We start from the raw sequence: 26874 nt of genomic DNA, 5'->3' as shown, positions 1-26874 counted from the left end.
AACCCAGGTCCCCAGAGACTTACCCTGGATCTCTGGATTACTAGCCCAGAGGCCATATCAATGCACCATTGCCTTCCCATGGTCCAGGTCTTGCTTCATTTGGACATGGACGACTCATAAACGAATAGCTGTATTCCCATTCAGATTGCAGTTTGCCATCTATAAATTTGTTCCCTGAGGGAAGGAAAGATGGTGCATTTATAGAGAACGCTTCATGGCTATGTGGATGTTGACTGCTGTTGACCTCCATGTTATAATTTCCAGTGCTAGTAACGAGGTCTCAGTGTTTAAAGAAAGAAATAATTTTCACTGCTTTGGTGCCTTTTGCAACTTCTGGATGTCCCATAGCCCCTCGCGACTAATGGAATGTTTCTGAAGGGTCCTCGCTGTGGTAATGCAGGAAACATGGCGGTCAATTTGCTACACAGCAAGATCCCACAAACACTACTGGGTTGGTGAGCAGATAATCTGCTTTGGATGACGATGAAGGAATAAATATTGGACATGACACCACCCTTGCCCCTCCCTCAGATGTGCCCTGGGACTGTTTCATAGAATCCCTACAGTGCAGAAGGAGGCCATTCGGCCCATCGAGTCTGCAGCGACCACAATCCCACCCGGGTCCGATTCCCGTAACTCCACACATTTATCCCACAAATCCCTCTAACCTACATATCCCGGGACACTGAGGGGCAATTTAACATGGCCAACCAACCTAACCCGCACATCTTTGTTCCCATGTACCTAAGAGGGCAGAGGGCAGATATAGGGGCCTTGGTTAATGTTTCATCTGGAAGACGGCATCTCCAACAGTGCTGCGCACCCAAAGTACAGCACTGGAGTGTCAGCCTAGATTGTGGGCCCGAAAGTCTTGGCTTCAACCCAGTTGACTCAGGAGGTCAGGGTGCTCATTACTGAGCCATGGATGATGCAGAAAGGTAACTAAAGGCAGAAGGGGAGGAAGCCATCTTCTAACTGTGAATTTGATAGAACAGTTACCCGAGAGGGTCTGGTGTGAAATGTTGGAATTTAGAAGGCTGAGGGGGGATCTTATAGAGACCTATAAGATAATGAAGGGGCTGGATAGGGTAGAGATGGAGAGATTCTTTCCACTTAGAAAGGAAACTAGAACTAGAGGGCACAGCCTCAAAATAAAGGGGGGTCAGTTTAGGACAGAGTTGAGGAGGAACTTCTTCTCTCAGAGGGTGGTGAATCTCTGGAATTCTCTGCCCACTGAAGTGGTGGAAGCTACCTCGTTGAATATGTTTAAATCACGGATAGATGGATTCCTGATCGGTAAGGGAATTAGGGGTTATAGGGATCAGGCGGGTAAGTGGAACTGATCCACTTCAGATCAGCCATGATCTTATTGAATGGCGGGGCAGGCTCGAGGGGCTAGATGGCGTACTCCTGCTCCTATTTTTTATGTTCTTATGAGTCTTCTCGACATTGAACACCCTCCTGGGTGAATGAGAAATGCTTGTAATCTGTGCTGTCACCTGATCCTGAGCCAAGGGAAGCATTGTGGGTGATGACATTTGACCTCAGAACTCGCTGGGCCCGGCAAAATCAAACAGTTTGGAAAGTGGATCATGATTGGTTAATAATGATCCCTGCACCCAGTCAATGATAGAATAGATCATAGAACCCTACAGTGCAGAAGGAGGCCATTCGGCCCATCAAGTCTGCACCGACCATAATCCCACCCAGGCCCTATCCCCATAACCCCATGTATTTACCCTAGCTAATCCCCCTGACACCAAGGGACAATTCAGCATGGCCAATCCACCTCACCCGCATATCTTTGGACTGTGGGAGGAAACCGGAGCACCCGGAGGAAACCCACGCAGACATGGGAAGAATGTGCAAATTCCACACAGACAGTGACCCAAGCCGGGAATCGAACCCAGGTCCCTGGCGCTGTGAGGCAGCAGTGCGGACCACTGTGCCACCGTGCCGCCCAAATGATAACACCACCAGGCTGGTTTGTGATGCCAGCACAGTCAAATAGCCAACTGTTGAGTATTATTTAGATTCGCAGGTGAAGAGTGGCCTCTGCTACCGGTTACTGGCAGTCAGTAGTGGGCTAGGCATGATGCCACCCCCAATGGTTCTCCTCTACCTCAGCCAAGCTGTCATTTTCCCATCAGCCTGTGCACTGCTCAGTTGACCACAGCTGTAAGCCCTCTCACTGAGGGTAAAGTGCCATGGCTACCACCAGTCTCCATCCCTCTGTCCGCCCTGTGTGCTGTGCCCTCGAGCAGGGCCTCATGGCATCTCTAACGGGGAGAGGAGCTGAGGTGGTTTTCCACTCCTAACCTCAGTGTTTAATCGTCAAAAGTTACGTCACCTCATTGGGCTGCAACCGAGGCGAAAGTGCTGCACTTTTGTTACCTTAACTTTCGTTAAGTTACTGGATTCAGAACCTAGGGGATGTGAGTTCCAATCCCATTGTGGCATTTTGAGAATTTGAATTTAGTTTAACAAAAATTGGGGGAAAAAAATGACATTGAAGGTGCTGGGTCGTAGTTGAATGCAGACGGCTTCACTGACGTTCTTTAGGGACAGGAGGATGGCACAGTGGTTAGCACTGCTGCCTCACAGCGCCAGGGACCTGGGTTCGATTCCCGGCTTGGGTCACTGTCTGTGTGGAGTTTGCACCTTCTCCCCGTGTCTGCGTGGGTTTCCTCCGGGTGCTCCGGTTTCCTCTCACACTCCAAAGACGTGCTGGTTAGGTGCATTGGCCAAGCTAAATTCTCCCTCAGTGTACCCAAACAGGCACCAGAGCGTGGCAACGAAGGGATTTTCACAGTAACTTCATTGCAGTGTGAATGTAAGCCTACTTGTGATGAATAAGTAAATAAACTTTAACTTTTACTTGACGAATGATTGCTCTCACTTTCCTCCCACTTTGGGTCACAAACTGGAGCACCTGAAGCTGTTATCACATTTTAAAAAAACAGAAGAGCCATACATTTATATAGCACCTTTCACAACCTCGTCGCAGTAGGCTGGGAGTCCCTCAGTGCCAGATAAGACTTTTGCCAAAAGCCTCTGACCTCACCCACGGCTGGGATCCTCCGGAGCTGCTGCTGCTGTGAGTGGAGTTTTGGCTGAGCTCCAAATTCGCCATTTTGCAATGTTAGTGACTCTGAGGCAAGGGAGACACTAACTGAGCTGCAGCAAGGCACCATGGGGATTTCCCCCTCCCCGTTCCCCCGTTCCCCCTCCCCGTTCCCCCTCCCTGTTCCCTCTCCCTGTTCCCTCTCCCTGTTCCCCCTCCCCGTTTCCCCTCCCTGTTCCCCATTCCCCCTCCCTCTCCCTGTTCCCCCTCCCTGTTCCCCATTCCCCCTCCCTGTTCCCCGTTCCCCCTCCCTGTTCCCCGTTCCCCCTCCCTCTCCCTGTACCCCCTCCCTGTTCCCCATTCCCCCTCCCTGTTCCCCGTTCCCCCCCTCTCCCTGTTCCCCCTCCCCGTTCCCCCTCCCCGTTCCCCCTCCCCGTTTCCCCTCCCCCTCCCCATTCCCCCTCCTCCTCCCCGTTCCCCCTCCCTGTTCCCCCTCCCTGTTCCCCCTCCCCGTTCCCCCTCCCTGTTCCCCCTCCCTGTTCCCCCTCCCCGTTCCCCCTCCCTGTTCCCCCTCCCTGTTCCCCCTCCCCGTTCCCCCTCCCCGTTCCCCCTCCCCGTTCCCCCTCCCCGTTCCCCCTCCCCGGTTCCCCCTCCCCGTTCCCCCTCCCCGTTCCCCCTCCCCGTTCCCCCTACCCGTTCCCCCTCCCCGTTCCCCCTCCCCGTTCCCCCTCCCCGTTCCCCTCCCCGTTCCCCTCCCCGTTCCCCCTCCCCGTTCCCCCTCCCCGTTCCCCCTCCCCGTTCCCCCTCCCCGTTCCCCCTCCCCGTTCCCCCTCCCCGTTCCCCCTCCCCGTTCCCCCTCCCCGTTCCCCCTCCCCGTTCCCCCTCCCCGTTCCCCTCCCCGTTCCCCCTCCCCGTTCCCCCTCCCCGTTCCCCCTCCCCGTTCCCCCTCCCCCGTTCCCCTCCTCGTTCCCCTCCCCGTCCCCCCTCCCCGTCCCCCCCTCCCCGTCCCCCCTCCCCGTCCCCCCTCCCCGTCCCCCCTCCCCGTCCCCCCTCCCCGTCCCCCCTCCCCGTCCCCCCTCCCCGTCCCCCCTCCCCGTCCCCCCTCCCCGTCCCCCCTCCCCGTCCCCCCTCCCCGTCCCCCCTCCCCGTCCTCCCTCCCCGTCCCCCCTCCCCGTCCCCCCTCCCCGCCCCCCCTCTCCCCGCTCTCCCCCGCCCCCCTCTCCCCGCCCCCCTCTCCCCGCCCCCCTCTCCCCGCCCCCCTCTCCCCGCCCCCCTCTCCCCGCCCCCCTCTCCCCGCCCCCCTCTCCCCGCCCCCCTCTCCCCGCCCCCCTCTCCCCGCCCCCCTCTCCCCGCCCCCCTCTCCCCGCCCCCCTCTCCCCGCCCCCCTCTCCCCGCCCCCCTCTCCCCGCCCCCCTCTCCCCGCCCCCCTCTCCCCGCCCCCCTCTCCCCGCCCCCCTCTCCCCGCCCCCCTCTCCCCGCCCCCCTCTCGCCGCCCCCTCTCGCCCCTCCCCCCGTTCCCCCCCTCCCCCGTTCCCCCCCTCCCCCCGTTCCCCCCTTCCCCCGTTCCCCCTCTCCCCCCTCCCCCCGTTCCCCTCCCCCTGCTCCTGCTCCCCCCCTCCCCCTGCTCCCCCCGCTCCCCCCCGCTCCCCACCTCCCCCCGCTCCCCCCTCCCCCGCTCCCCCTCCCCCCGCTCCCCCTCTCCCCCTCCCCCCTCCCCCCGCTCCCAGCCCCGCTCCCCTCTCCCCCGCTTCCCCCTTCCCCGCTCCCCCCTCCCCCCGCTTCCCCCTTCCCCCGCTCCCCACCTCCCCCCGCTCCCCCCTCTCCCCGCTCCCCCCCTCTCCCCGCTCTCCCCCCCCGCTCCCCCCTCCCCCCCGCCCCCCGCTCCCCCCTCCCCCGCTCCCCCTCCCCCGCTCCCCCCTCCCCCGCTCCCCCTCCCCCCGCTCCCCCTCTCCCCTCCCCCCTCCCCCCGGTCCCAGCCCCGCTCCCCCCTCCCCCCGCTTCCCCCTTCCCCCGCTCCCCACTTCCCCCCGCTCCCCCCTCTCCCCCCTTCCCCCGCTCCCCACTTCCCCCCGCTCCCCCCTCTCCCCGCTCCCCCCGCTCCCCCCCTCTCCCTGCTCCCCCCTCTCCCCGCTCCCCCCTCTCCCCCGCTCCCCCCCTCTCCCCGCTCTCCCCCTCTCCCCGCTCTCTCCCCGCTCCCCCCCTCTCCCCGCTCCCCCCCTCTCCCCGCTCCCCCCTCTCCCCGCTCCCCCCCCTCTCCCCGCTCCCCCCCCTCTCCCCGCTCCCCCCCCTCTCCCCGCTCCCCCCCCTCTCCCCGCTCCCCCCCTCTCCCCGCTCCCCCCCTCTCCCCGCTCCCCCCTCTCCCCGCTCCCCCCCCTCTCCCCGCTCCCCCCCCTCTCCCCGCTCCCCCCCCTCTCCCCGCTCCCCCCCTCTCCCCGCTCCCCCCCTCTCCCCGCTCCCCCCCTCTCACCGCTCCCCCTCTCCCCCCCTCCCCTGTTTCCCCCTGCCCCATTTCCCCCTGTCCTGTTTCCCCCTGCCCCTCCGTCTCGGTTCCCTTACAGTTAAAACTCTCCTTTTTGAGCCATGTGACCGAGCTATCACCGCGATCTCCCCATGGCCCTGCTCTGGCCCTCATGTAAGCAAAGGATTTACCAGCATCATTCTTTCTTTCTAACCTCGATGTGGATGTGTAAGTTTGGACAGAGAGCTGTCTACAGCGAATTATCCGGGATTAGTCCTTTCAGAAACCTGCTGAACCAGCTGGAACTGGCCTGGCAGTTTTCGGGCCTAACACGGCCAGGCTTGCTGAGCCTTTCACGGGTTTGCCGAAATAGCCAATTCCTGAGCTGGTTTCAAAATGTTTCTGTGGCTAATGAAGCCGCAACAACCCGTCGTCTGTTAGTCTGTCTGTCTGTTGTATGTTTTGTGGTGCAGGCGAGGGAGGGGACAATGTTTGAGTGGAGTTTAATTTCTGTTGCCGAGGTGTGTCACTGGACATTGTCTGGTGGGGGATCTGAGGGCAGCAACTATGAGGGTTGGCTTTCGATGGATATAAAATGGGCAGAACGATGGCACATGAGGCAGCCTTGTGCAGTGGATGCCACTGAGTTCATTCTGGGCTCCTGGGGGTCACCTCAACTTCATCTTGGGGTCAGCAGGTTGTGGGTTCAAGCCCCACTGCCGAGATTTAATCCAGGTTGACATTGTTGGAGGTGCCATCTTTTGGATGAGACGGTGAATCAAAGGTTGTCCCTTCCCCTCAGGTGGGTGTAAGAGATCTGCGGCACACTGTTGGAAGAAGAGCAGGGAAGTTATCCCGGTGTCCTGGCAATATTTAGCCCTCAAACAACATTGCTAAAACAGATCATCCAGTCATTAACACTTTGTTTGTTGGAGGGAGCTTGCCGTGTGCGAGTTGGCTGCTGTACTTCCTGTACTACTGATTACACTTCTAAATTCTTCATTAGCCAGGAAACACTTTGGGACATTTGAAACATGTGGAACGTCCTATATCCTTTGAAGTTTGATTTCTATTCTGGTCGAATCCTCAGTTGTGATTGGATACGATGGCTGAATCCTCCTTTACCCAGAGTGCAATGCTGGCAGTGTTTTGAGCAAGTGTGGCTTTCCGACATTTTCACTCCTGAAGGCTGGCTGTTTGTCCGAGACCCAGGACAGGAGATGGGCAAATGGAATGTCAGGAAGCACCTCTTTACACAAAGCATTGTTGGAATCTAGAATTCCCGGCTGGGAGGCTGGGAGTCAGCTGAAGGTCAGTTTATTTTCAGGCAAGGATATATACACGTCTGGAACCAAGATGGCAGAATGGAGTTGAGGTGCAGATCAGCCAAGATTTAATTGAATGATGGGAGTGGCACGAAGGGCAGATTGGCCTGCTTCTGTTCCTGTGACAGAGTGGAGAACCAAGTGGAATTCTGCCTCCACAGGAGAGTTTGAACTGTGTTTGTCACTGTACCCCAGTGTTACAGTGACAGACCAGCCCCACCAGTACTGTACCCCAGTGTTATACAGTGACAGACCATCCCCACCAGTACCGTACACCAGTGTTATACAGTGACAGACCATCCCCACCAGTACTGTATCCCAGTGTTATACAGTGACAGACCATCCCCACCAGTACTGTATCCCAGTGTTATACAGTGACAGACCCGCCCCCACCAGTACTGTACCCCAGTGTTATACAGTGACAGACCATCCCCACCAGTACCGTACACCAGTGTTATACAGTGACAGACCCGTCCCCACCAGTACTGTATCCCAGTGTTATACAGTGACAGACCCGCCCCCACCAGTACCGTACACCAGTGTTATACAGTGACAGACCATCCCCACCAGTACTGTATCCCAGTGTTATACAGTGACAGACCATCCCCACCAGTACTGTATCCCAGTGTTATACAGTGACAGACCCGCCCCCACCAGTACCGTACACCAGTGTTATACAGTGACAGACCATCCCCACCAGTACTGTATCCCAGTGTTATACAGTGACAGACCTGTCCACACCAGTACTGTACCCCAGTGTTATACAGTGACAGACCATCCCCACCAGTACTGTATCCCAGTGTTATACAGTGACAGACCTGTCCACACCAGTACTGTACCCCAGTGTTATACAGTGACAGACCCGCCCCCACCAGTACCGTACACCAGTGTTATACAGTGACAGACCCATCCCCACCAGTACTGTACCCCAGTGTTATAAAGTGACAGACCATCCCCACCAGCACTGTACCCCAGTGTTATACAGTGACAGACCCGTCCCCACCAGTACTGTATCCCAGTGTTATACAGTGACAGACCATCCCCACCAGCACTGTACCCCAGTGTTATACAGTGACAGACCCGTCCCCACCAGTACTGTATCCCAGTGTTATACAGTGACAGACCAGCCCCACCAGCACTGTACCCCAGTGTTATACAGTGACAGACCCGTCCCCACCAGTACTGTACCCCAGTGTTACACAGTGACAGACCCATCCCCACCAGTACTGTACCCCAGTGTTATACAGTGACAGACCCGTCCCCACCAGTACTGTACCCCAGTGTTATACAGTGACAGACCCGTCCCCACCAGTACTGTACCCCAGTGTTATACAGTGACAGACCCGTCCCCACCAGTACTGTACCCCAGTGTTATACAGTGACAGACCCGTCCCCACCAGTACTGTACCCCAGTGTTATACAGTGACAGACCATCCCCACCAGTACTGTACCCCAGTGTTATACAGTGACAGACCCATCCCCAGCAGTACTGTACCCCAGTGTTATACAGTGACAGACCCGTCCCCACCAGTACTGTACCCCAGTATTATACAGTGACAGACCCGTCCCCACCAGTACTGTACCCCAGTGTTATACAGTGACAGACCCGTCTCCACCAGTACTGTACCCCAGTGTTATACAGCGACAGACCCGTCCCCACCAGTACTGTACCCCAGTGTTATACAGTGACAGACCCGTCCCCACCAGTGCTGTACCCCAGTATTATACAGTGACAGACCCGTCCCCACCAGTGCTGTACCCCAGTATTATACAGTGACAGACCCGTCCCCACCAGTGCTGTACCCCAGTATTATACAGTGACAGACCCGTCCCCACCAGTACTGTTTTTTTCATATCTTGCTACTTGCTGATGCTTGTGGAGGCTGGCTAACAGCTGCTCTTTCTACAGGCCGGTGCGGTGTGGTTTGGCGACATTTGAACAGTGTCATAAACTGAACAACCCTCAGAGATGTTTTGGTGCTTCGTTGCCCATTCGCACAGCTACTGCTGTGGAAACATTGCTTTGTACAAAGAGGTTGGAAAGTGTGGAAATCTGCTGCACACGGTGGGCGCAGAACCCACCGGGGTTTCAAACCCAGTGAGCTGACAGCACGCCTCTCATTTGCTATCGGGTTTGTATAATCTCCAGGCAGGCGTGTGTTGGCAATGGGAAGGGAGAATTCCTTCTCCTGGGGCCGGGCTGGATGGAGGATGGCTTTGGCTTCATTCGGAAGGGACTACCCGAGGGACAGTCACTGCACATCATGAAACTGGGCCGTCGCTGGCCCTTCTGCATGTCGATCTCTGCGTGGACCGCTTGCGTGGCAGCGTGCCGACCACACGTGCAGTTAGCGTGTCGGTGACATTTATGAGGCAGAGCAGTAGCTTTGAACCTCGTGTTCATTCAGCTGCTCGCAAAGCTTTGAAGATCCAGCTGCCAAATGGTTCATGACACTTGGTTCAGCGCCTCAGGCAACCTGCCGTCGCATCAAATAAAACCCTAGAGTCTGAGGATCTTTGTAAACCACCTTTATAATTCCTGCAATAAATAGTTACCCCCGTTGTGGAAGTAACCCTTTCGAGAGGTTTCGAGTACAGGAGTCGGGAGGGATGTGTTGTTGCAACTATACAGGGCCTTGGTGAGGCCACACCTAGAGTATTGTGTGCAGTTTTGGTCTCCTTTTCTGAGGAAGGATGTTCTTGCTCTCGAGGGAGTGCAGCGAACATTTACCCGGCTGATTCCGGGGATGGCGGGACTGATGTACGAGGAGAGATTGACTCGGTTAGGATTGTTTTCACTGGAGTTCAGATCAATGAGAGGGGATCTCATAGAGACTTATAAAATTCTAACAGGACTGGACAGGGTAGATGCAGGGAGGATGTTCCCGATGGTGGGGGGAGTCCAGAACCAGGGGTCACAGTCTGAGGATTCAGGGTAGACCATTTAGGACGGAGATGAGGAGACATTTCTTCACTCAAAGAGTGATGAGCCTGTGGAATTAATTACCACAGGAAGTAGTTGATGCCAAAACATTGAATGTATTCAAGAGGCGGCTGGATATAGCACTTGGGGCGAATGGGATCAAAGGTTATGGGGAGAAAGCAGGATTAGGCTATTGAGTTGGATGATCAGCCATGATCGTGATGAATGGCGGAGCAGTCTCGAAGGGCCGAATGGCCTCCTCCTGCTCCTATCTTCTATGTTTCTATGATAGGTATCAGGTTTTGACTTCACCCTTGACTCCTTGTAGCAATGGTTCAGTGGTGCACTCTGACCTCTGAGTCAGAAAGTTGTGGCTTCAAGCCACTCCTGAGATTTGAATAAACTAGAAAGAGTGCAGAGAAGATTTACAAGGATGCTACTGGGACTTACATAAGAACATAAGAAATAGGAGCAGGAGTAGGCCATCTAGCCCCTCGAGCCTGCCCCGCCATTCAATAAGATCATGGCTGATCTGACGTGGATCAGTACCACTTACCCACCTGATCCCCATAACCCTTAATTCCCTTACCGATCAGGAATCCATCCATCCGCGCTTCAAACATATTCAGCGAGGTAGCCTCCACCACCTCAGTGGGCAGAGAATTCCAGAGATTCACCACCCTCTGGGAGAAGAAGTTCCTCCTCAACTCTGTCTTAAACCGACCCCCCTTTATTTTGAGGCTGTGTCCTCTAGTTTTAACTTCCTTACTAAGTGGAAAGAATCTCTCCGCCTCCACCCTATCCAGCCCCCGCATTATCTTATAAGTCTCCATAAGATCCCCCCTCATCCTTCTAAACTCCAACGAGTACAAACCCAATCTCCTCAGCCTCTCCTCATAATCCAAACCCCTCATCTCCGGTATCAACCTGGTGAACCTTCTCTGCACTCCCTCCAATGCCAATATATCCTTCCTCATATAAGGGGACCAATACTGCACACAGTATTCCAGCTGCGGCCTCACCAATGCCCTGTACAGGTGCATCAAGACATCCCTGCTTTTATATTCTATCCCCCTCGCAATATAGGCCAACATCCCATTTGCCTTCTTGATCACCTGTTGTACCTGCAGACTGGGCTTTTGCGTCTCATGCACAAGGACCCCCAGGTCCCTTTGCACGGTAGCATGTTTTAATTTGTTTCCATTGAGATAGTAATCCCATTTGTTATTATTTCCTCCAAAGTGTATAACCTCGCATTTCTCAACGTTATACTCCATTTGCCATATCCTTGCCCACTCACTCAGCCTGTCCAAATCTCTCTGCAGATCTTCTCCGTCCTCCACACGATTCACTTTTCCACTTTGTGTCGTCTGCAAACTTCGTTACCCTACACTCCGTCCCCTCCTCCAGATCATCTATATAAATGGTAAACAGTTGCAGCCCGAGTATCGATCCCTGCGGCACGCCACTAGTTACCTTCCTCCAACCGGAAAAACACCCATTTATTCCGACTCTTTGCTTCCTGTCGGATAGCCAGTCCCCAATCCACTTTAACACACTACCCCCAACTCCGTGTGCCCTAATCTTCTTCAGCAGCCTTTTATGGGGCACCTTATCAAACGCCTTTTGGAAATCCAAAAACACCGCATCCACCGGTTCTCCTCCATCAACCGCCCTAGTCACATCTTCATAAAAATCCAACATGTTTGTCAAGCACGACTTTCCCCTCATGAATCCATGCTGCGTCTGATTGATCGAACCATTTCTATCCAGATGCCCTGCTATCTCCTCTTTAATAATGGATTCCAGCATTTTCCCTACTACAGACGTTAAGCTGACCGGCCTATAGTTACCCGCCTTTTGTCTCCTTCCTTTTTTAAACAGCGGCGTAACATTAGCCGTTTTCCAATCAACCGGCACTACCCCAGAATGCAACGAGTTTTGATAAATAATCACTAACGCATCCACTATTACCTCTGACATTTCTTTCAATACCCTGGGATGCATTCCATCCGGACCCGGGGACTTGTCCACCTTCAGTCCCATTAGTCTACCCAGCACTGCCTCTCTGGTAACATTAATTGTATGGTTTAAGTTATAAGAAGCTGGATAGACTGGAACATTTTCCTCTGGAGCATAGGAGGCTTAGGGGTGACCTTATAGAGGTCTATAAAATAATGAGGGGCATAGATCAGCTAGATAGTCAATATCTTTTCCCAAAGGTAGGGGTGTCTAAAACTCGAGGGCATAGTTTAATGTGAGAGGGGAGAGATACAAAAAGGTCCAGAGAGACAACCTTTTCACACAGAGGGTGGTGAGTGTCTGGAACAAGCTGCCAGAGGCAAAATGCAGTTGAAGCTGGGGTCACGAGTAACAGAAAGAGGCCTTTGGGCCCATCGCATCCATTCTAGCTCCAGGTGGGTACAATTTTGTCTTTTAAAAAGCATTTAGACAGTTACATGGGTACGATGGGTATAGAGGGATATGGGCCAAATGCGGGCAATTGGGACTAGCTTAGGGGTTTTAAAAAAAGGGCGGCATGGACAAGTTGAGCCGAAGGGCCTGTTTCCATGCTGTAAACCTCTGACTTTATGACGTGATGTTGGTTGCCACTTCGTTGCTGTACTGAGGGAATGCTGCACTGTTGGAGAGGGTGTCTTGCTACAGTTCTGTGTAGGGTTGCCAACTGTGATTAAATGTATTGTGGGTAGTTGTACCACATGACTTGTGCCATTAGTCAGCGGACACATCCATCTTGTGGCACCTTGGCTTTGGGAAGGAAAGACTCATTTCCCAATTCGATGATGTTTACCCACAATTTCAATATGCCTAATATATCTAATAAAGAAACCGACAAATCCACCAATCATAGAATCATAGAAACCCTACAGTACAGAAAGAGGCCATTCGGCCCATCGAGTCTGCACCGACCACAATCCCACCCAGGCCCTACCCCCATATCCCGACATATTTTACCCGCTAATCCCTCTAATCTACACACCCCAGGACACTAAGGGGCATTTTTAGCATGGCCAATCAACCTAACCCGCACATCTTTGGACTGTGGGAGGAAACCGGAGCACCCGGAGGAAACCCACGCAGACACGGGGAGAACGTACAAACTCCACACAGACAGTGACCCAAGCCGGGAATCGAACCCGGGTCCCTGGCGCTATGAGGCAGCAGTGCTAACCACTGCTGCTTTACCACGTGTTAGTGTACACCACAGTCCAGAAACCCACTAACCTCGGAGTACCTCACATGATGATGTGGAGATGCCGGCGTTGGACTGGGGTGAACACAGTAAGAGTTTTAACAACACCAGGTTAAAGTCCAACAGGTTTAATTGGTAGCAAATAACCATTTGCTACCAAATAAACCTGTTGGACTTTAACCTGGTGTTGTTAAAACTCTTACTGTCCTCACATAATGGCCAGTGGAAATCTAGAACCCTCTCTCTAGCAAAAAGCAGTTGAAACTGGGGTCACGAGTAACAGAAAGAGGCCTTTGGGCCCATCGCATCCATTCTAGCTCCAGGTTTATGGAGCCAGGGAGGTCAAATGGAGTTTAATAAGCAGATCAGCCATGATTGGACTGAAGCGAGGAACAGACACGAGGGGCTGAATGGGCCTCTTCCTGTTCCGACACAACAAGTGACGGACTTCAGTGCTTCTGTTCTTTGCAACACAATACTGCACCGTTTCATTGCTCTGCAATATCTACAACAGGCGTTTCCTTTCAGAAGGTAGGAGCGGGTAGAATCGATCAGGGTTTTATAATGAGAAAGGGGGAAACAAGGCTTGGCCATTTCTCCTCCCCAGTGAGGCTGAAGGTGGGAAGAGCAACTCAAACGAGGTTTTATTGGCCGGAGAGGTAGGCTACTTATCCTGATTTGGGTTATTCCTCCTATCTTTGCGTTGATGCCTTGTGAGAGCGGCGCTGTACATCGTGGTGAGGGGGAGAGACAGAGACCGTGCCCTGAGACAGCAGACTGTAATCCTTTCACCGCTGGACAATATCACACCCCCACCGCACCAATCCTCTCTCCCTCATCTGTCCCCGGCCTTCGACTTGCTTGTAACTTGGCACGGCCCCTTTGGATATCTACTTCCTGCTACGTTTCAGCTATTGGCATGGTGGCACAGTGGTTAGCACTGCTGCCCCACAGCGCCAGGGACCCGGGTTCAATTCCAGCCTCGGGTGAATGTCTGTGTGGAGTTTGCATGTTCTCCCCGTGTCTGCGTGGGTTTCCTCTGGGTGCTCCGGTTCCCTCCCACAGTCCAAAGATGTGTGGGTTTGGTTGATTGGCCATGCTAAATTAACCCTAGTATCAGGGGGAGGGATGCAGGGTAAATGTATGGGGTTATGGAAATAGTGCCTGGGTGGTATCATGGTTGGTACAGTCTCGATGGGCCGAATGGCCTCTTTCCGTAGTGTAGGCATTCTATGTCCAACCCAGAACAGTTTGCCTTTCGTTGAGCAGCAGCTTTGCGGCCTAGTCTTGAGGCTGTGACCACACTTTCCGATGACACCTCCTCTCTCTCTCTCGACCTCTTGCTTGGCTGAATTTTCTTCCTCTCATTCTTTGGCTTACTCAGGAGGGGCAAAATGGTGGATATTGTAGCACAGAAAATTCCTCCTGAGACAGAGGCTGAAGTGGCGAGGAGCTTTCTGACGAAGATCTTGAGAAATTCCATGAGGTAACAGCACGCCTACCCATAACCCCCTTCCTTCCTGCACCTCCACCGCCCACCCTCCAACCCCCGGCTCCATCACCCCCCCCCCCTTCACCAGCCATCGGACCAGTGGGAAGCTGGAACACCGACCCCGTGACTGTCTCTACATTACTCCTCCATTTTATTGTTTAACAATCCACGTTGGTGTCTGCATGGCTGTGATGTGAGTGCGTGAAGTGTTTGTGGTCGTAACTGTCCTTTGTTGCTTAGAATATAGTGTTGTCTCCCTGTTCCCGCTGCCGGTGTGAAGCAGCCCAGGTTATCCGCGCAAATCCTTAACTCAACATGTCTGAGAATGGCCTAATAAAGAGAAGCGGACAATGTGGGTCCATCACTAAGGGATAGAATTTCTGATCATTGTACACTATTACAAACTTGGATGCGCTTCATTAAAATACCTGTTCCTGAGATGTGGGCAACACTAACAAGTCAGCATTGAGCATCTGTCCTGAGTTACCCTGAGGCAGACAATGAACAATTGTGTAGGCTGGGCCGGGTTTCCCTTCACTGAAAAAAGTAACGTTTATTTATTAGTCACAAGTAAGGCTTACATTAACGCTGCAATGAAGTTACTGTGAAATTCCCCTAGTCGCCACACTCCGGCGCCTGTTCGGGACAATGCACCCTAACCAGCATGTCTATCAGAATGTGGGAGGAAACCGGAGCACCCGGAGGAAACCCACGCAGACACGGAGAGAACGTGCAAACTCCACACGGACAGTGACCCGAGCCGGGAATCGAACCCGGGTCCCTGGTGCTGTGAGGCAGCAGTGCTAACCACTGTGCCACCGTGCTGCCCCTGTACCCATGTACTGAAGGACAGGAGTTGGGTTTCTAATCTCAATCTGCTATCTTTTGTGGGTTAGTTTATGCGCTACCTGCTCAGAATAGGAACAAAGGCATTGCTAGATGATTGTCTGATTTCAAGAAGAAATTAGATATAGCTCCTGGGGCTAAAGCGACCAAGGGATATGGGGGGAAGGGGAGGAATCAGGATATTGAATTCGCTGATCAGCCATGATCGTAATGAATGGCGGAGCAGGCTCGAAGGGCCGAAAGGCCTCCTCCTGCTTCTAGTTTCTATGACTCCCCCGAGCCAGGATTAGTTCATAGAATCATAGAATCCCTACAGTGCAGAAGGAGGCCATTTGGCCCATCGAGTCTGCACCGACCACAATCCCACCCAGGCCCTATTCCTTAACCCCTCACACTTACCCTGCTAATCCCCCTGACACTAAGGGTCAATTTAGTATGGCCTATCAACCTAACCAGTGCGCCTTTCAGACTGTGGGAGGAAACCGGAGCACCCGGAGGAAACCCACGCAGACACGGGGAGAACGTGCAGACTCCACACAGACAGTGACCCGAGGCCGGGATTAAACCCGGGTCCCTGGCATTGTGAGGCAGCGGTGCTAACCACTGTGCCACCGTGCCACCCCAAAGGTTTATTTGTTGGTCACAAGTAAGGCTTACATTAACACTGCAATGAAGTTACTGTGAAACTCCCCTGACTGTGTTGCCAGCAGTGAATGTCCCTCGAAGGTAACGATGGTGGCTTTGTGATCTGTGAGCCGGAGTTTCAGTCAGGGATGGCACTGAAAATTAACCATCTTATCGTGCACTTCCTGTCACCACAGTTTTTCACCAAAGCCTTTCTGCTGTCAATTCCAAAAGACCTCAAGACAAAGGAGCAGAATGAGGCCACTCGGCCCATCGAGTCTGCTCCGCCATTCAATCATGACTGATATTTTTCTCATCCCCATTCTCCCGCCTTTTCCCCATAACCCCTGATCCCCTTATTAATCCAGAACCTATCTGTCTCTGTCTTAAAGACACTCAATGACCTGGCCTCCACAGCCTTCTGCGGCAAAGAGTTCCACAGATTCACCACTCTCTGGCTGAAGAAATTCCTCCTCATCTCTGTTTTAAAGGATCGTCCCTTTAGCCTGAGGTTGTGCCCTTTGGTTCTAGTTTTTCCTACTAGCGGAAACATCCTCTCCACATCCACTCTATCCAGGCCTCGCAGTATCCTGTAAGTTTCAATAAGATTCCCCCCTCATCCTTCTAAACTCCAACGAGTACAGACTCAAGAGTCCGATCCCCCTTTAGAATGGGATTTCCCTCTTCTCCTCCATTCACAGGGAGCTGCCGTGATTCAGGCCTCCGTCCAGTAGACGGCGCCATGGCTGCTGCAGTGCGTGTTCCCCGGCACCTTGGATTTGTGAACAAGCCTCCCCTATTCCCGTGAAGCTTTTCCCCTCTCAATCCCCGCCGTGGCCCACCTTGCAGAGGCGTCTTTCAAACTCCTACACCTGCGTTTCTGCCTCTCAGAGTTCCCTGTTTAATTTTTATTTGGAACCCCTGTCACACAATCTCCACTGTGAGCAGCACCACGGGTGGTTTAATAATGTACTGGGAGTTTGGTGTGTGGCTCACACTTGTTACAATTATCCACGATTTCCTCATCATACTTTACTATCAATCATACAATTCCTACAGTGCAGAAGGAGGCCATTCGGCCCAATGAGTCTGCACCAACAACAATCCCACCCAGGTCCTCTCCCCGTAACCCCATGTATTTACCCTGCTAATCCCCCTGACACTAAGGGTCAATTTAGCATGGCCAATCCACCTAACCCACACATTGGGCAGCATGGTAATACAGTGGTTAGCACTGCTGCCTCACAGCGCCAGGGACCCGGGTTCGATTCCCAGCTTGGGTCGCTGTCTGTGTGGAGTTTGCACGTTCTCCCCGTGTCTGCGTGGGTTTCCTCCGGGTGCTCCGGTTTCCTCCTGTAATCTGAAAGACGTGTTGGTTAGGGTGCATTGACCCGAACAGGCGCCGGAGTGTGGTGACTAGGGGAATTTCACAGTAACTTCATTGCAGTGTTAATGTAAACCTTACTTGTGACTAATAAATAAATAAGTTTGATCTTTTGGAGTGGGGGGGGGGAGAAAATCAGAGCACTCGGAGGAAACCCACGCAGACACGGGGAGAATGTGCAGACTCCACACAGACAGTGACCCAAGCCGGGAATCGAACCCGGGACCCTAGCGCTGTGAGGCAGCAGTGCTAACCACTGTGCCACCGTGCTGCCCTTACTGCGTGTACTCTTAATAAACAATAAGCATTGCCTCACTGGAGGAGCATAAGAATGATGCCAGGGCTGAAAGTGTTAAACTATGAGGGCAGATTGTGCAGGCGAGCTTTGGATATGGAAGATTAATGGGTGATCCACTTGAGGAGTTTAAGATTACAAAGGGGTTCAAAAAGGGCAAATACAGACCAGCTATTTCCTCAGATAGCTGGGCCTTGAAAAAGAACTCTAAAGCTGGGCCACTCAGGAGCGATGTCTAAAACCACCTCTTCACACACGGGAGATTAGAAACCTCAAAATCTGCCCCACCCTCACCCTTCAGACAAAAAAAGCTGCTGAGGTGAGGGTTCAGTTCCAAATGGAGCCTGATGGTTAGCAAGATCATTAAAGGATAAGGTGGAAAGTAGAGTTAAGACACACATTGTTCATGAACTAATTGGATAGCAGAACAGGTCTGAGGGCTGAATGGCCAACTCCCAGTTCCTGTGTCCCAGTAATTGGTTTGAGGGGCTGAATGGCCGACTCCTAGTTCCTGTGTCCCAGTATCTGGTCTGAGGGGCTGAATGGCCTACTCCCAGTTCCCACGTCCCAACATCTGGTTTGAGGGGCTGAATGGCCGACTCCCAGTTGCTGTGTTCCAGTATCTGGCTTGAGGGGCTGAATGGCCTACTCCCAGTTGCTGTGTTCCAGTAACTGGTTTGAGGGGCTGAATGGCCTACTCCCAGTTCCTATGTCTCAGTATCTGGTTTGAGGGGCTGAATGGCCTACTCCCAGTTCCTATGTTCCAGTATCTGGTTTGAGGGGCTGAATGGCCGACTCCTAGTTCCTATGTCCCAGTATCTGGTCTGAGGGGCTGAATGGCCGACTTACAGTTCCCACGTCCCAACATCTGGTTTGAGGGGCTGAATGGCATACTCCCAGGTCCTACGTCCCAGTATCTGGTTTGAGGGGCTGAATGGCCGACTTACAGTTCCCACGTCCCAACATCTGGTTTGAGGGGCTGAATAGCCTACTCCCAGTTCCAATGTCCCATTATCTGGTTTGAGGGGTTGAATGGCCTACTCCCAGTTCCTATGTCCCAGTATCTGGTTTGAGGGGTTGAATGGCCTACTCCCAGTTCCTATGTTCCAGTATCTGGTTTGAAGGGCTGAATGGCCTACTCCCAGTTCCTGTGTTCCAGTAACTGGTTTGAGGGGCTGAATGGCCTACTCCCAGGTCCTATATCCCAGTATCTGGTTTGAGGGGCTGAATGGCCTACTCCCAGTTCCTATGTCCCAGTATCCGGTTTGAGGGGTTGAATGGCCTACTCCCAGTTCCTGTGTTCCAGTATCTGGTTTGAGGGGTTGAATGGCCTACTCCCAGGTCCTATATCCCAGTATCTGGTTTGAGGGGTTGAATGGGCTACTCCCAGTTCCTATGTCCCAGTATCTGGTTTGAGGGGCTGAATGGCCTACTCCCAGTTCCTGTGTTCCAGTATCTGGTTTGAGGGGCTGAATGGCCTACTCCCAGTTCCTATGTTCCAGTATCTGGTTTGAAGGGCTGAATGGCCTACTCCCGGTTCCTGTGTTTCAGTAACTGGTTTGAGGGGCTGAATGGCCTATTCCCAGTTCCTGTGCTCCTGCATGGAACAGGTTGAAGCATCCAGAAAACATGCTGAGGCCCACTTTGCCTTCCCGTGAGGCACGGGTATCCTCCAGGACGGAATTGTAGGTTCTAACTGAGGTTAGGTCTCCCGGGATAATGCCAGGCTCCAGTGAAGGTCCCCAGTGATCGAAAACGTGCACAGTCCATGAATGGAACCCTGTGATATTCAGAAACATTATCACCTTTCATCTCTTGAAATGTTTCTTTGCCCACCCACCCGGATCTGTTTGAAGATCCGGATCAAAGAGGCTGAAGAATGGGCTGGCTTTTCCCCCTCAGCTTGACTGGTGTCAAGCTCCCTTCTGCTTGAATGGACAAGTGCTTGTCGAATTTGGCAGTTAATTCTCTGGATCTGATAGGAGGACTTTAAAGTGCAGGTGTGAAGAGTAACACCGTAACCGTGGTAATTGGAAGCCAAACATCTGAAATTCCATCTGATTGTAAGCCCCTTCATTGAGATAGTCAACTGTTTGACAGCCAGAGTCGCCGTGTAAACGGGCTAATCTGACCGTGCGATATTTCTGTGTCGCCTAAAGCCTTTTCCCAGTTAATGACCTGTCATTAGATGTGAAGTGAATCTATTGCTTGGTACACGCCCAGCTCAAAAGCACCCACAGGTTTGGGCCTCTCAACTAAGCCAATCCTGAACCCTGTTATCTGTAGCTATATCTTGCCGGTTTTAAAAATGTCAGGTGAATGCTGATGCCTGGAAAAATGTGATTCATCGTAACTTTCCCTGCAGGTTCCTGTTTTAAAAGTGTTTTGACTGTAGGGGTAACTGGCCTGCCTTGCTTTTATGGAGCAAGTTTATAGGACAAAGAACAAAGGAAATTACAGCACAGGAACAGGCCCTTCGGCCCTCCAAGCCTGCACCGACCGTGCTGCCCGACTGAACTAAAATCCCCAACCCTTCCGGGGACCTTATCCCTCTGTTCCCAGCCTCCTAGCCTTGACAAATGCTTCCTTTTTCTCTTTGACTAGGCTCACAATATCTCTCGTTATCCAAGGTTCCCGAAACTTGCCATACTTATCCTTCATCCTTACAGGAATGTGCCGGTCCGGAATTCCTATCAACTTACACTTGAAAGCCTCCCACTTGCCAGATGTTGATTTGCCCTCAAATATCTGCCCCCAATCTACATTCTTCAATTCCTGCCTAATATTGTTGTAATTAGCCTTCCCCCAGTTTAGCATCTTAACTTGAGGACTACACTTTTCTTTATCCATCAGTACCTTAAAGCTTAGTGAATTGTGGTCACTGTTCCTGAACTGCTCCCCTACTGAAACATGACCCCACCTGGCCGGGCTCATTCCCCAATACCAGGTCCAGTATGGCTCTTTCCATTTAGTTCTTTTCTGCAGTTGAAGGTTCTGAAGAGACTTTGACGGAGGTAGCAAACACCCTGCGTACCAAATAACAGGAAACCAAAATGCCTGCTAGCGAGGCTCACCATTGTTGTCCTCCCTGTAGGCTTTGGTTGAAGAGAGGCCCACTTGACTGGGACATGCTGCCCAGGAATCAGATCATCATTCTGCCCTTTCTTTGACTTGTGTGGTGCTTCCCACCGCTGGGCAGCTTTTTTTTACTGAACGGATTGTTTTAATATATCAAAAGAAACCTGGCTTAATTTGCTACCTTTTTCAATGGTAAACTTTCTCTCCCATTCAGGTGTAATGAGCCAGCGTGTAGGCCCCACTCCTGGCATTCAACAAAGTTCACGGACAGCCCGCCAGAACCCGCCATGATGCAGCTATCGTCCAGTGGGGTTTGCTCATCGTGGCACTCCCGGTATCACGCCACGTAAGTGCCTCGCTGCACAGCGTTTCGCTGCTGCCGTAGCGCCTGCAAACTTCACGTTTAAACGCTGTGGGGAATACGTTATCTATGGTTCTTTGGGCTGTTTTATTTTTTTTTAATTGACAAAGAAGATTGGGGCGGCACGGTAGCACAGTGGTTAGCACTGCTGCTTCACAGCTCCAGGGACCTGGGTTCGATTCCCGGCTCGGGTCACTGTCTGTGTGGAGTTTGCACATTCTCCTCGTGTCTGCGTGGGTTTCCTCCGGGTGCTCCGGTTTCCTCCCACAGTCCATGATGTGTGGGTTAGGTTGATTGGCCATGCTAAAATTGCCCCTTAGTGTCCTGAGATGCGTAGATTAGAGGGATTGGCGGGTAAAATATGTAGGGATTTGGGGGTAGGGCCTGGGTGGGATTGTGGTCGGTGCAGACTTGATGGGCCGAATGGCCTCTTTCTGTACTGTAGGGTTTCTATGATTTCTATGAAGATGAATGGGAATGTGAAGGGAAAACGCTGTTGTTTAGCTCCCGCCATCTGAGTCCTCCACCAACCATCCTTCAAATCCGGTCTTCGCGTTTCTCCATCCCCTGCTTCACTCGTGAGCTCGCTACGGTGACGGGTGTGTTCGGGGAGTTGGATACGGTGACGGGTGTGTTCGGGTAGTTGGATACGGTGATGGTTGTGTTTGGGGAGTTGGATGCGGTGACGGGTGTGTTCAGGGAGTTGGATACGGTGATGGTTGTGTTCAGGGAGTTGGATACGGTGACGGGTGTGTTCAGGGAGTTGGATACGGTGACGGGTGTGTTCGGGGAGTTGGATACAGTGATGGTTGTGTTTGGGGAGTTGGATTCGGTGACGGTTGTGTTTGGGGAGTTGGATACGGTGACGGTTGTGTTCGGGGAGTTGGATACGGTGACGGGTGTGTTCAGAGAGTTGGATACGGTGACGGTTGTGTTCGGGGAGTTGGATGCGGTGACGGGTGTGTTCGGGGAGTTGGATACGGTGACGGGTGTGTTCGGGGAGTTGGATGCGGTGACGGGTGTGTTCGGGGAGTTGGATGCGGTGATGGTTGTGTTCGGGGAGTTAGATACGGTGATGGGTGTGTTCGGGGAGTTGGATGCGGTGACGGGTGTGTTCGGGGAGTTGGATACGGTGATGGGTGTGTTTGGGGAGTTGGATGCGGTGACGGTTGTGTTCGGGGAGTTGGATACGGTGACGGGTGTGTTCGGGGAGTTGGATGCGGTGACGGGTGTGTTCGGGGAGTTGGATGCGGTGATGGTTGTGTTCGGGGAGTTGGATACGGTGACGGGTGTGTTCGGGGAGTTGGATACGGTGATGGGTGTGTTCGGGGAGTTGGATACAGTGACGGGTGTGTTTGGGGAGTTGGATACAGTGACGGGTGTGTTCGGGGAGTTGGATACAGTGACGGGTGAGTTCGGGGAGTTGGATACGGTGATGGTTGTGTTCGGGGAGTTGGATACGGTGATGGGTGTGTTCGGGGAGTTGGATACGGTGACGGGTGTGTTCGGGGAGTTGGATACGGTGACGGGTGTGTTCGGGGAGTTGGATGCGGTGACGGGTGTGTTTGGGGAGTTGGATGCGGTGGCGGGTGTGTTCGGGGAGTTGGATGCGGTGACGGGTGTGTTCGGGGAGTTGGATACGGTGATGGGTGTGTTCGGGGAGTTGGATACGGTGATGGGTGTGTTCGGGGAGTTGGATACGGTGATGGGTGTGTTTGGGGAGTTGGATACGGTGATGGGTGTGTTCGGGGAGTTGGATACGGTGATGGGTGTGTTCGGGGAGTTGGATACGGTGATGGGTGTGTTCGGGGAGTTGGATACAGTGACGGGTGAGTTCGGGGAGTTGGATACGGTGATGGTTGTGTTCGGGGAGTTGGATACGGTGATGGGTGTGTTCGGGGAGTTGGATACGGTGACGGGTGTGTTCGGGGAGTTGGATACGGTGACGGGTGTGTTCGGGGAGTTGGATGCGGTGACGGGTGTGTTTGGGGAGTTGGATGCGGTGGCGGGTGTGTTCGGGGAGTTGGATGCGGTGACGGGTGTGTTCGGGGAGTTGGATACGGTGATGGGTGTGTTCGGGGAGTTGGATACGGTGATGGGTGTGTTCGGGGAGTTGGATACGGTGATGGGTGTGTTTGGGGAGTTGGATACGGTGATGGGTGTGTTCGGGGAGTTGGATACGGTGATGGGTGTGTTCGGGGAGTTGGATACGGTGATGGGTGTGTTCGGGGAGTTGGATACGGTGATGGGTGTGTTTGGGGAGTTGGATACGGTGACGGGTGTGTTCGGGGAGTTGGATACGGTGATGGGTGTGTTTGGGGAGTTGGATACGGTGACGGGTGTGTTTGGGGAGTTGGATACGGTGACGGGTGTGTTCGGGGAGTTGGATACGGTGATGGGTGTGTTTGGGGAGTTGGATACGGTGACGGGTGTGTTTGGGGAGTTGGATACGGTGATGGGTGTGTTTGGGGAGTTGGATGCGGTGACGGTTGTGTTCGGGGAGTTGGATACGGTGATGGTTGTGTTCGGGGAGTTGGATATGGTGACAGGTGTGTTCGGGGAGTTGGATGCGGTGACGGGTGTGTTCGGGGAGTTGGATACGGTGATGGTTGTGTTCGGGGAGTTGGATATGGTGACAGGTGTGTTCAGGGAGTTGGATACGGTAACGGTTGTATTCTAGAGTTCGATATGGTGATGCAGAATTCTGAAAACTGTTTTGTGCGCTCTTTTAACTTTGTGCTTCCTGTTTGATACGTAGCATCGGTTTGATACGTAGCGTCCTCTCTCCACATTACTGCTTAGCGACTTTGCCGAGGTCAGGTACTCTGGCCAATGTGATGTCCAGAGTCGGTACTGATTTCTAGCTGATTCCTCTGCCCTCACATCGGCCAGCCTGACCCCTGGTCCCGCTCATCTGAGGCTTGAACCTTCATGTCTGTCTTTGTTTACTCCAGCCCCGATTACTCGAGCGCACTCCTGGCTGTTCTCCCACATTCTCACCCTGTCTAAACCTGATCCCATACTCAGCTGCCCCTGTCTTACCTCACACTGAGTCCTGGTTCCCTTATCGGCTTCGTCTTCACTTACTTCATTGGCTCCTGGTCAAACAATCACCTTGAGATTAAAATTCTGACCCGTATTCTCACCTCTCTCCCCAGCCTCACCTCTCCCTATCTCTGTACTTTCCTCCAGCCCCTTCAACTGCCCTGACATATCTCTGTTTCCCTCATTCTGGCCATTCGAACATCACTGGTTTAATCACTCGACCATTGGTGGCTGTGTCTTTTGTTGTCAAGGCCTCAATCTCTAGAATTCCCTCCCTGGGCTTCTCCAACTCCTTAAAGCCTCCCTCTTTGACCAGGTTTTTGGCCACCTGGTCTAACGTCACCTTTCTGCCTCGGTGTTATTCTTTGTGTTATGATGGCCCTGTGAAGCGCCTTGGAACATTTTATGTTGCAGGCACTCTGGAACCACAGCGAGGTTCATTTACAGGGAATCACTTCCAGGACAGTTTCTTCATCATATAACCAAACACAAATCGATCACGATTTATCTAACAATCATGTGGAAAATCCAACACAGAACCAGGCCATTCGGCCTGATTGGTTTGTGATGCCTTCCACGTAGAGCAGTTTCATACCCTCCCCTGTTTCCATATAGAATCATACAGTGCAGAAGGAGGCCATTCAGCCCATCGAGTCTGAACCGACCACAATCCCACCCAGGCCCTATCCCCATAACCCCACATATTGACCCTGCTGATCTCCTGACTCTAGGGTCATTTTACCATGGCCAATCAACCTAACCTTCACATCTTTGGAGTGTGGGAGGAAACCGGAGCACCCGGAGGAAACCCACACAGACATGGGGAGAATGTGCAAACTCCACACAGACAGTGACCCAAGCCGGGAATTGAACCCGGGTCCCTGGAACTGTGAGGCAGCAGTGCTAACCACTGTGCCCCCCCATTAGTATATACATAGTCTATCCCTTTGACCGTTATGCCAACCAGTCCTCCAATCATTAAATCATTCCCCAGCCTTGCAACTGTCTGTGCAAGACATCCTCTCCTGCTCTCTGCCTCAATGTGTCCATCCTGCCGCCTTCTGGCCCACTCCAGAGCTCTGGAAGCTTCTGTCCACCGTGTCCCGTTCTAAACATCTCGATCAAAGCTTCACCCCACTCCACATCTTGCATTTTCATTTGGTCGTGAAGATATTGGTCATTGTGGCATAGTTCACAGCCCTGTTTATGGTGTAAATTGGGGTGTCACGGTGGCACAGTGGGTTAGCACTGCTGCTTCACAGCGCCAGGGACCCGGGTTCGATTCCCGGCTTGGGTCACTGTCTGTGTGGAGTTTGCACGTTCTCCCCGTGTCTGCGTGGGTTTCCTCCGGGTGCTCCGGTTTCCTCCCACAGTCCAAAGTTGTGCTGGTTAGGTGCATTGGCCATGCTAAATTCTCCCTCAGTGTTACCAGAACAGGCACCGGAGTGTGATGACTAGGGGGTTTTCATATTAACTTCATTGCAGTGTGAATGTAAGCCTAACTGTGACTAATAAATAAACTTTACTTTTTCCGTCATATGCTAGTGTGGTCCCAGCCATCTCTATGATATTGACCCTGAAGAGGTCTCTGCTAGTTTTCCAATGCTCATTATTGTGACTGTCACTGTCTTAGCTTCTCGGATCTTTTAGTTTGTCTCAATCTTGCATCTGACCCCTGAATTGCAGCATGTAGTACTTCATGTATCATTGCCTTTCCATTCTGTGGGGTGTCGTTGGCATTTACCCAATTGGTTTGCCCAACCTAAACTGGAGGAATAGCACCTCATCTTCCAGTCATCTTGGACGTAATATTGAGTTCAAAAACTCTAGACCGGCACGGTGGCACAGTGGTTAGCACTGCTGCCTCACAGCGCCAGGGACCCGGGTTCGACTCCCGGCTTGGGTCACTGTCTGTGTGGAGTTTGTACGTTCTCCCCGTGTCTGCGTGGGTTTCCTCCGGGTGCTCCGGTTTCTTCCCGCAGTCCGAAAGACGTGCTGGGTAGTTACATTGACCCGAACAGGGCGCCGGAGTGTGGCGACTAGGGGATTTTCACAGTAACTTCATTGCAGTGTTAATGTAAGCCGACTTGTGACTAATAAATAAACTTTAAAAAAAACTTTAGACCATGAACTCAATGTTTGGAAAAAATTCCCCCAGCCCACTCCCCCCACAGGGCCATCTTGTCACTTGTTTTGCTTTGACTGAGCGCTGACCCAATGCTCAGTAACATTTACATACTACGATTTACATAGATGATTTGGAGTTGGGGACCAAGTGTAGTGTGTCAAAATTCACAGATGACACTAAGATGAGTGGCAGAGCAAAGTGTGCAGAGGACGCTGAAAGTCTGCAAAGGGATATAGATAATCTAAGTGAGTGGGCGAGGGTCTGGCAGATGGAGTACAATGTTGGTAAATGTGAGGTCATCCATTTTGGTCGGAATAACAGCAAAATGGATATCATTTAAATGGTAAAAAATTGCAGCATGCTGCTGTGCAGAGAGACCTGGGTGTCCTTGTGCTGGAATCTCAAGGAGTTGGTTTGCAGGTGCAGCAGGTAATTAAGAAGGCAAATGGAATTTTGTCCTTCATTGCTAGAGGGATGGAGTTTAAAAACAGCGAGGTTATGTTGCAGCTGTATAAGGTGCTGGTGAGGCCACACCTGGAGTACTGTGTACAGTTTTGGTCTCCTTAATTGAGAAAGGATATACTGGCACTGGAGGGGGTGCAGAGGAGATTCACTAGGTTGATTCCGGAGTTGAGAG

The 26874-nt window shown here is 52.8% G+C and overlaps 1 protein-coding gene across 1 annotated transcript in view; it reads left to right on the top strand.

Moving 5' to 3' along the window:
* LOC144506219 (protein Shroom2-like) overlaps positions 1-21707 on the top strand; it is a 191346-nt gene extending 169639 nt beyond the window's left edge. Inside the window, exons 3-4 of the mRNA XM_078232079.1 lie at positions 20918-21049; positions 21569-21707. Of these exons, the coding sequence (XP_078088205.1) occupies positions 20918-21049; positions 21569-21707 (271 nt within the window). The remainder of the gene's footprint in view (positions 1-20917; positions 21050-21568) is intronic.
* Positions 21708-26874: the final 5167 nt, after the last annotated feature.

This window comes from Mustelus asterias, chromosome 17 (assembly GCF_964213995.1).
Source record: "Mustelus asterias chromosome 17, sMusAst1.hap1.1, whole genome shotgun sequence".
Classification (NCBI taxonomy): domain Eukaryota; kingdom Metazoa; phylum Chordata; class Chondrichthyes; order Carcharhiniformes; family Triakidae; genus Mustelus; species Mustelus asterias.
Note: the sequence above shows the minus strand (reverse complement) of the source record. Positions and strands in the feature narration are given on the sequence as shown.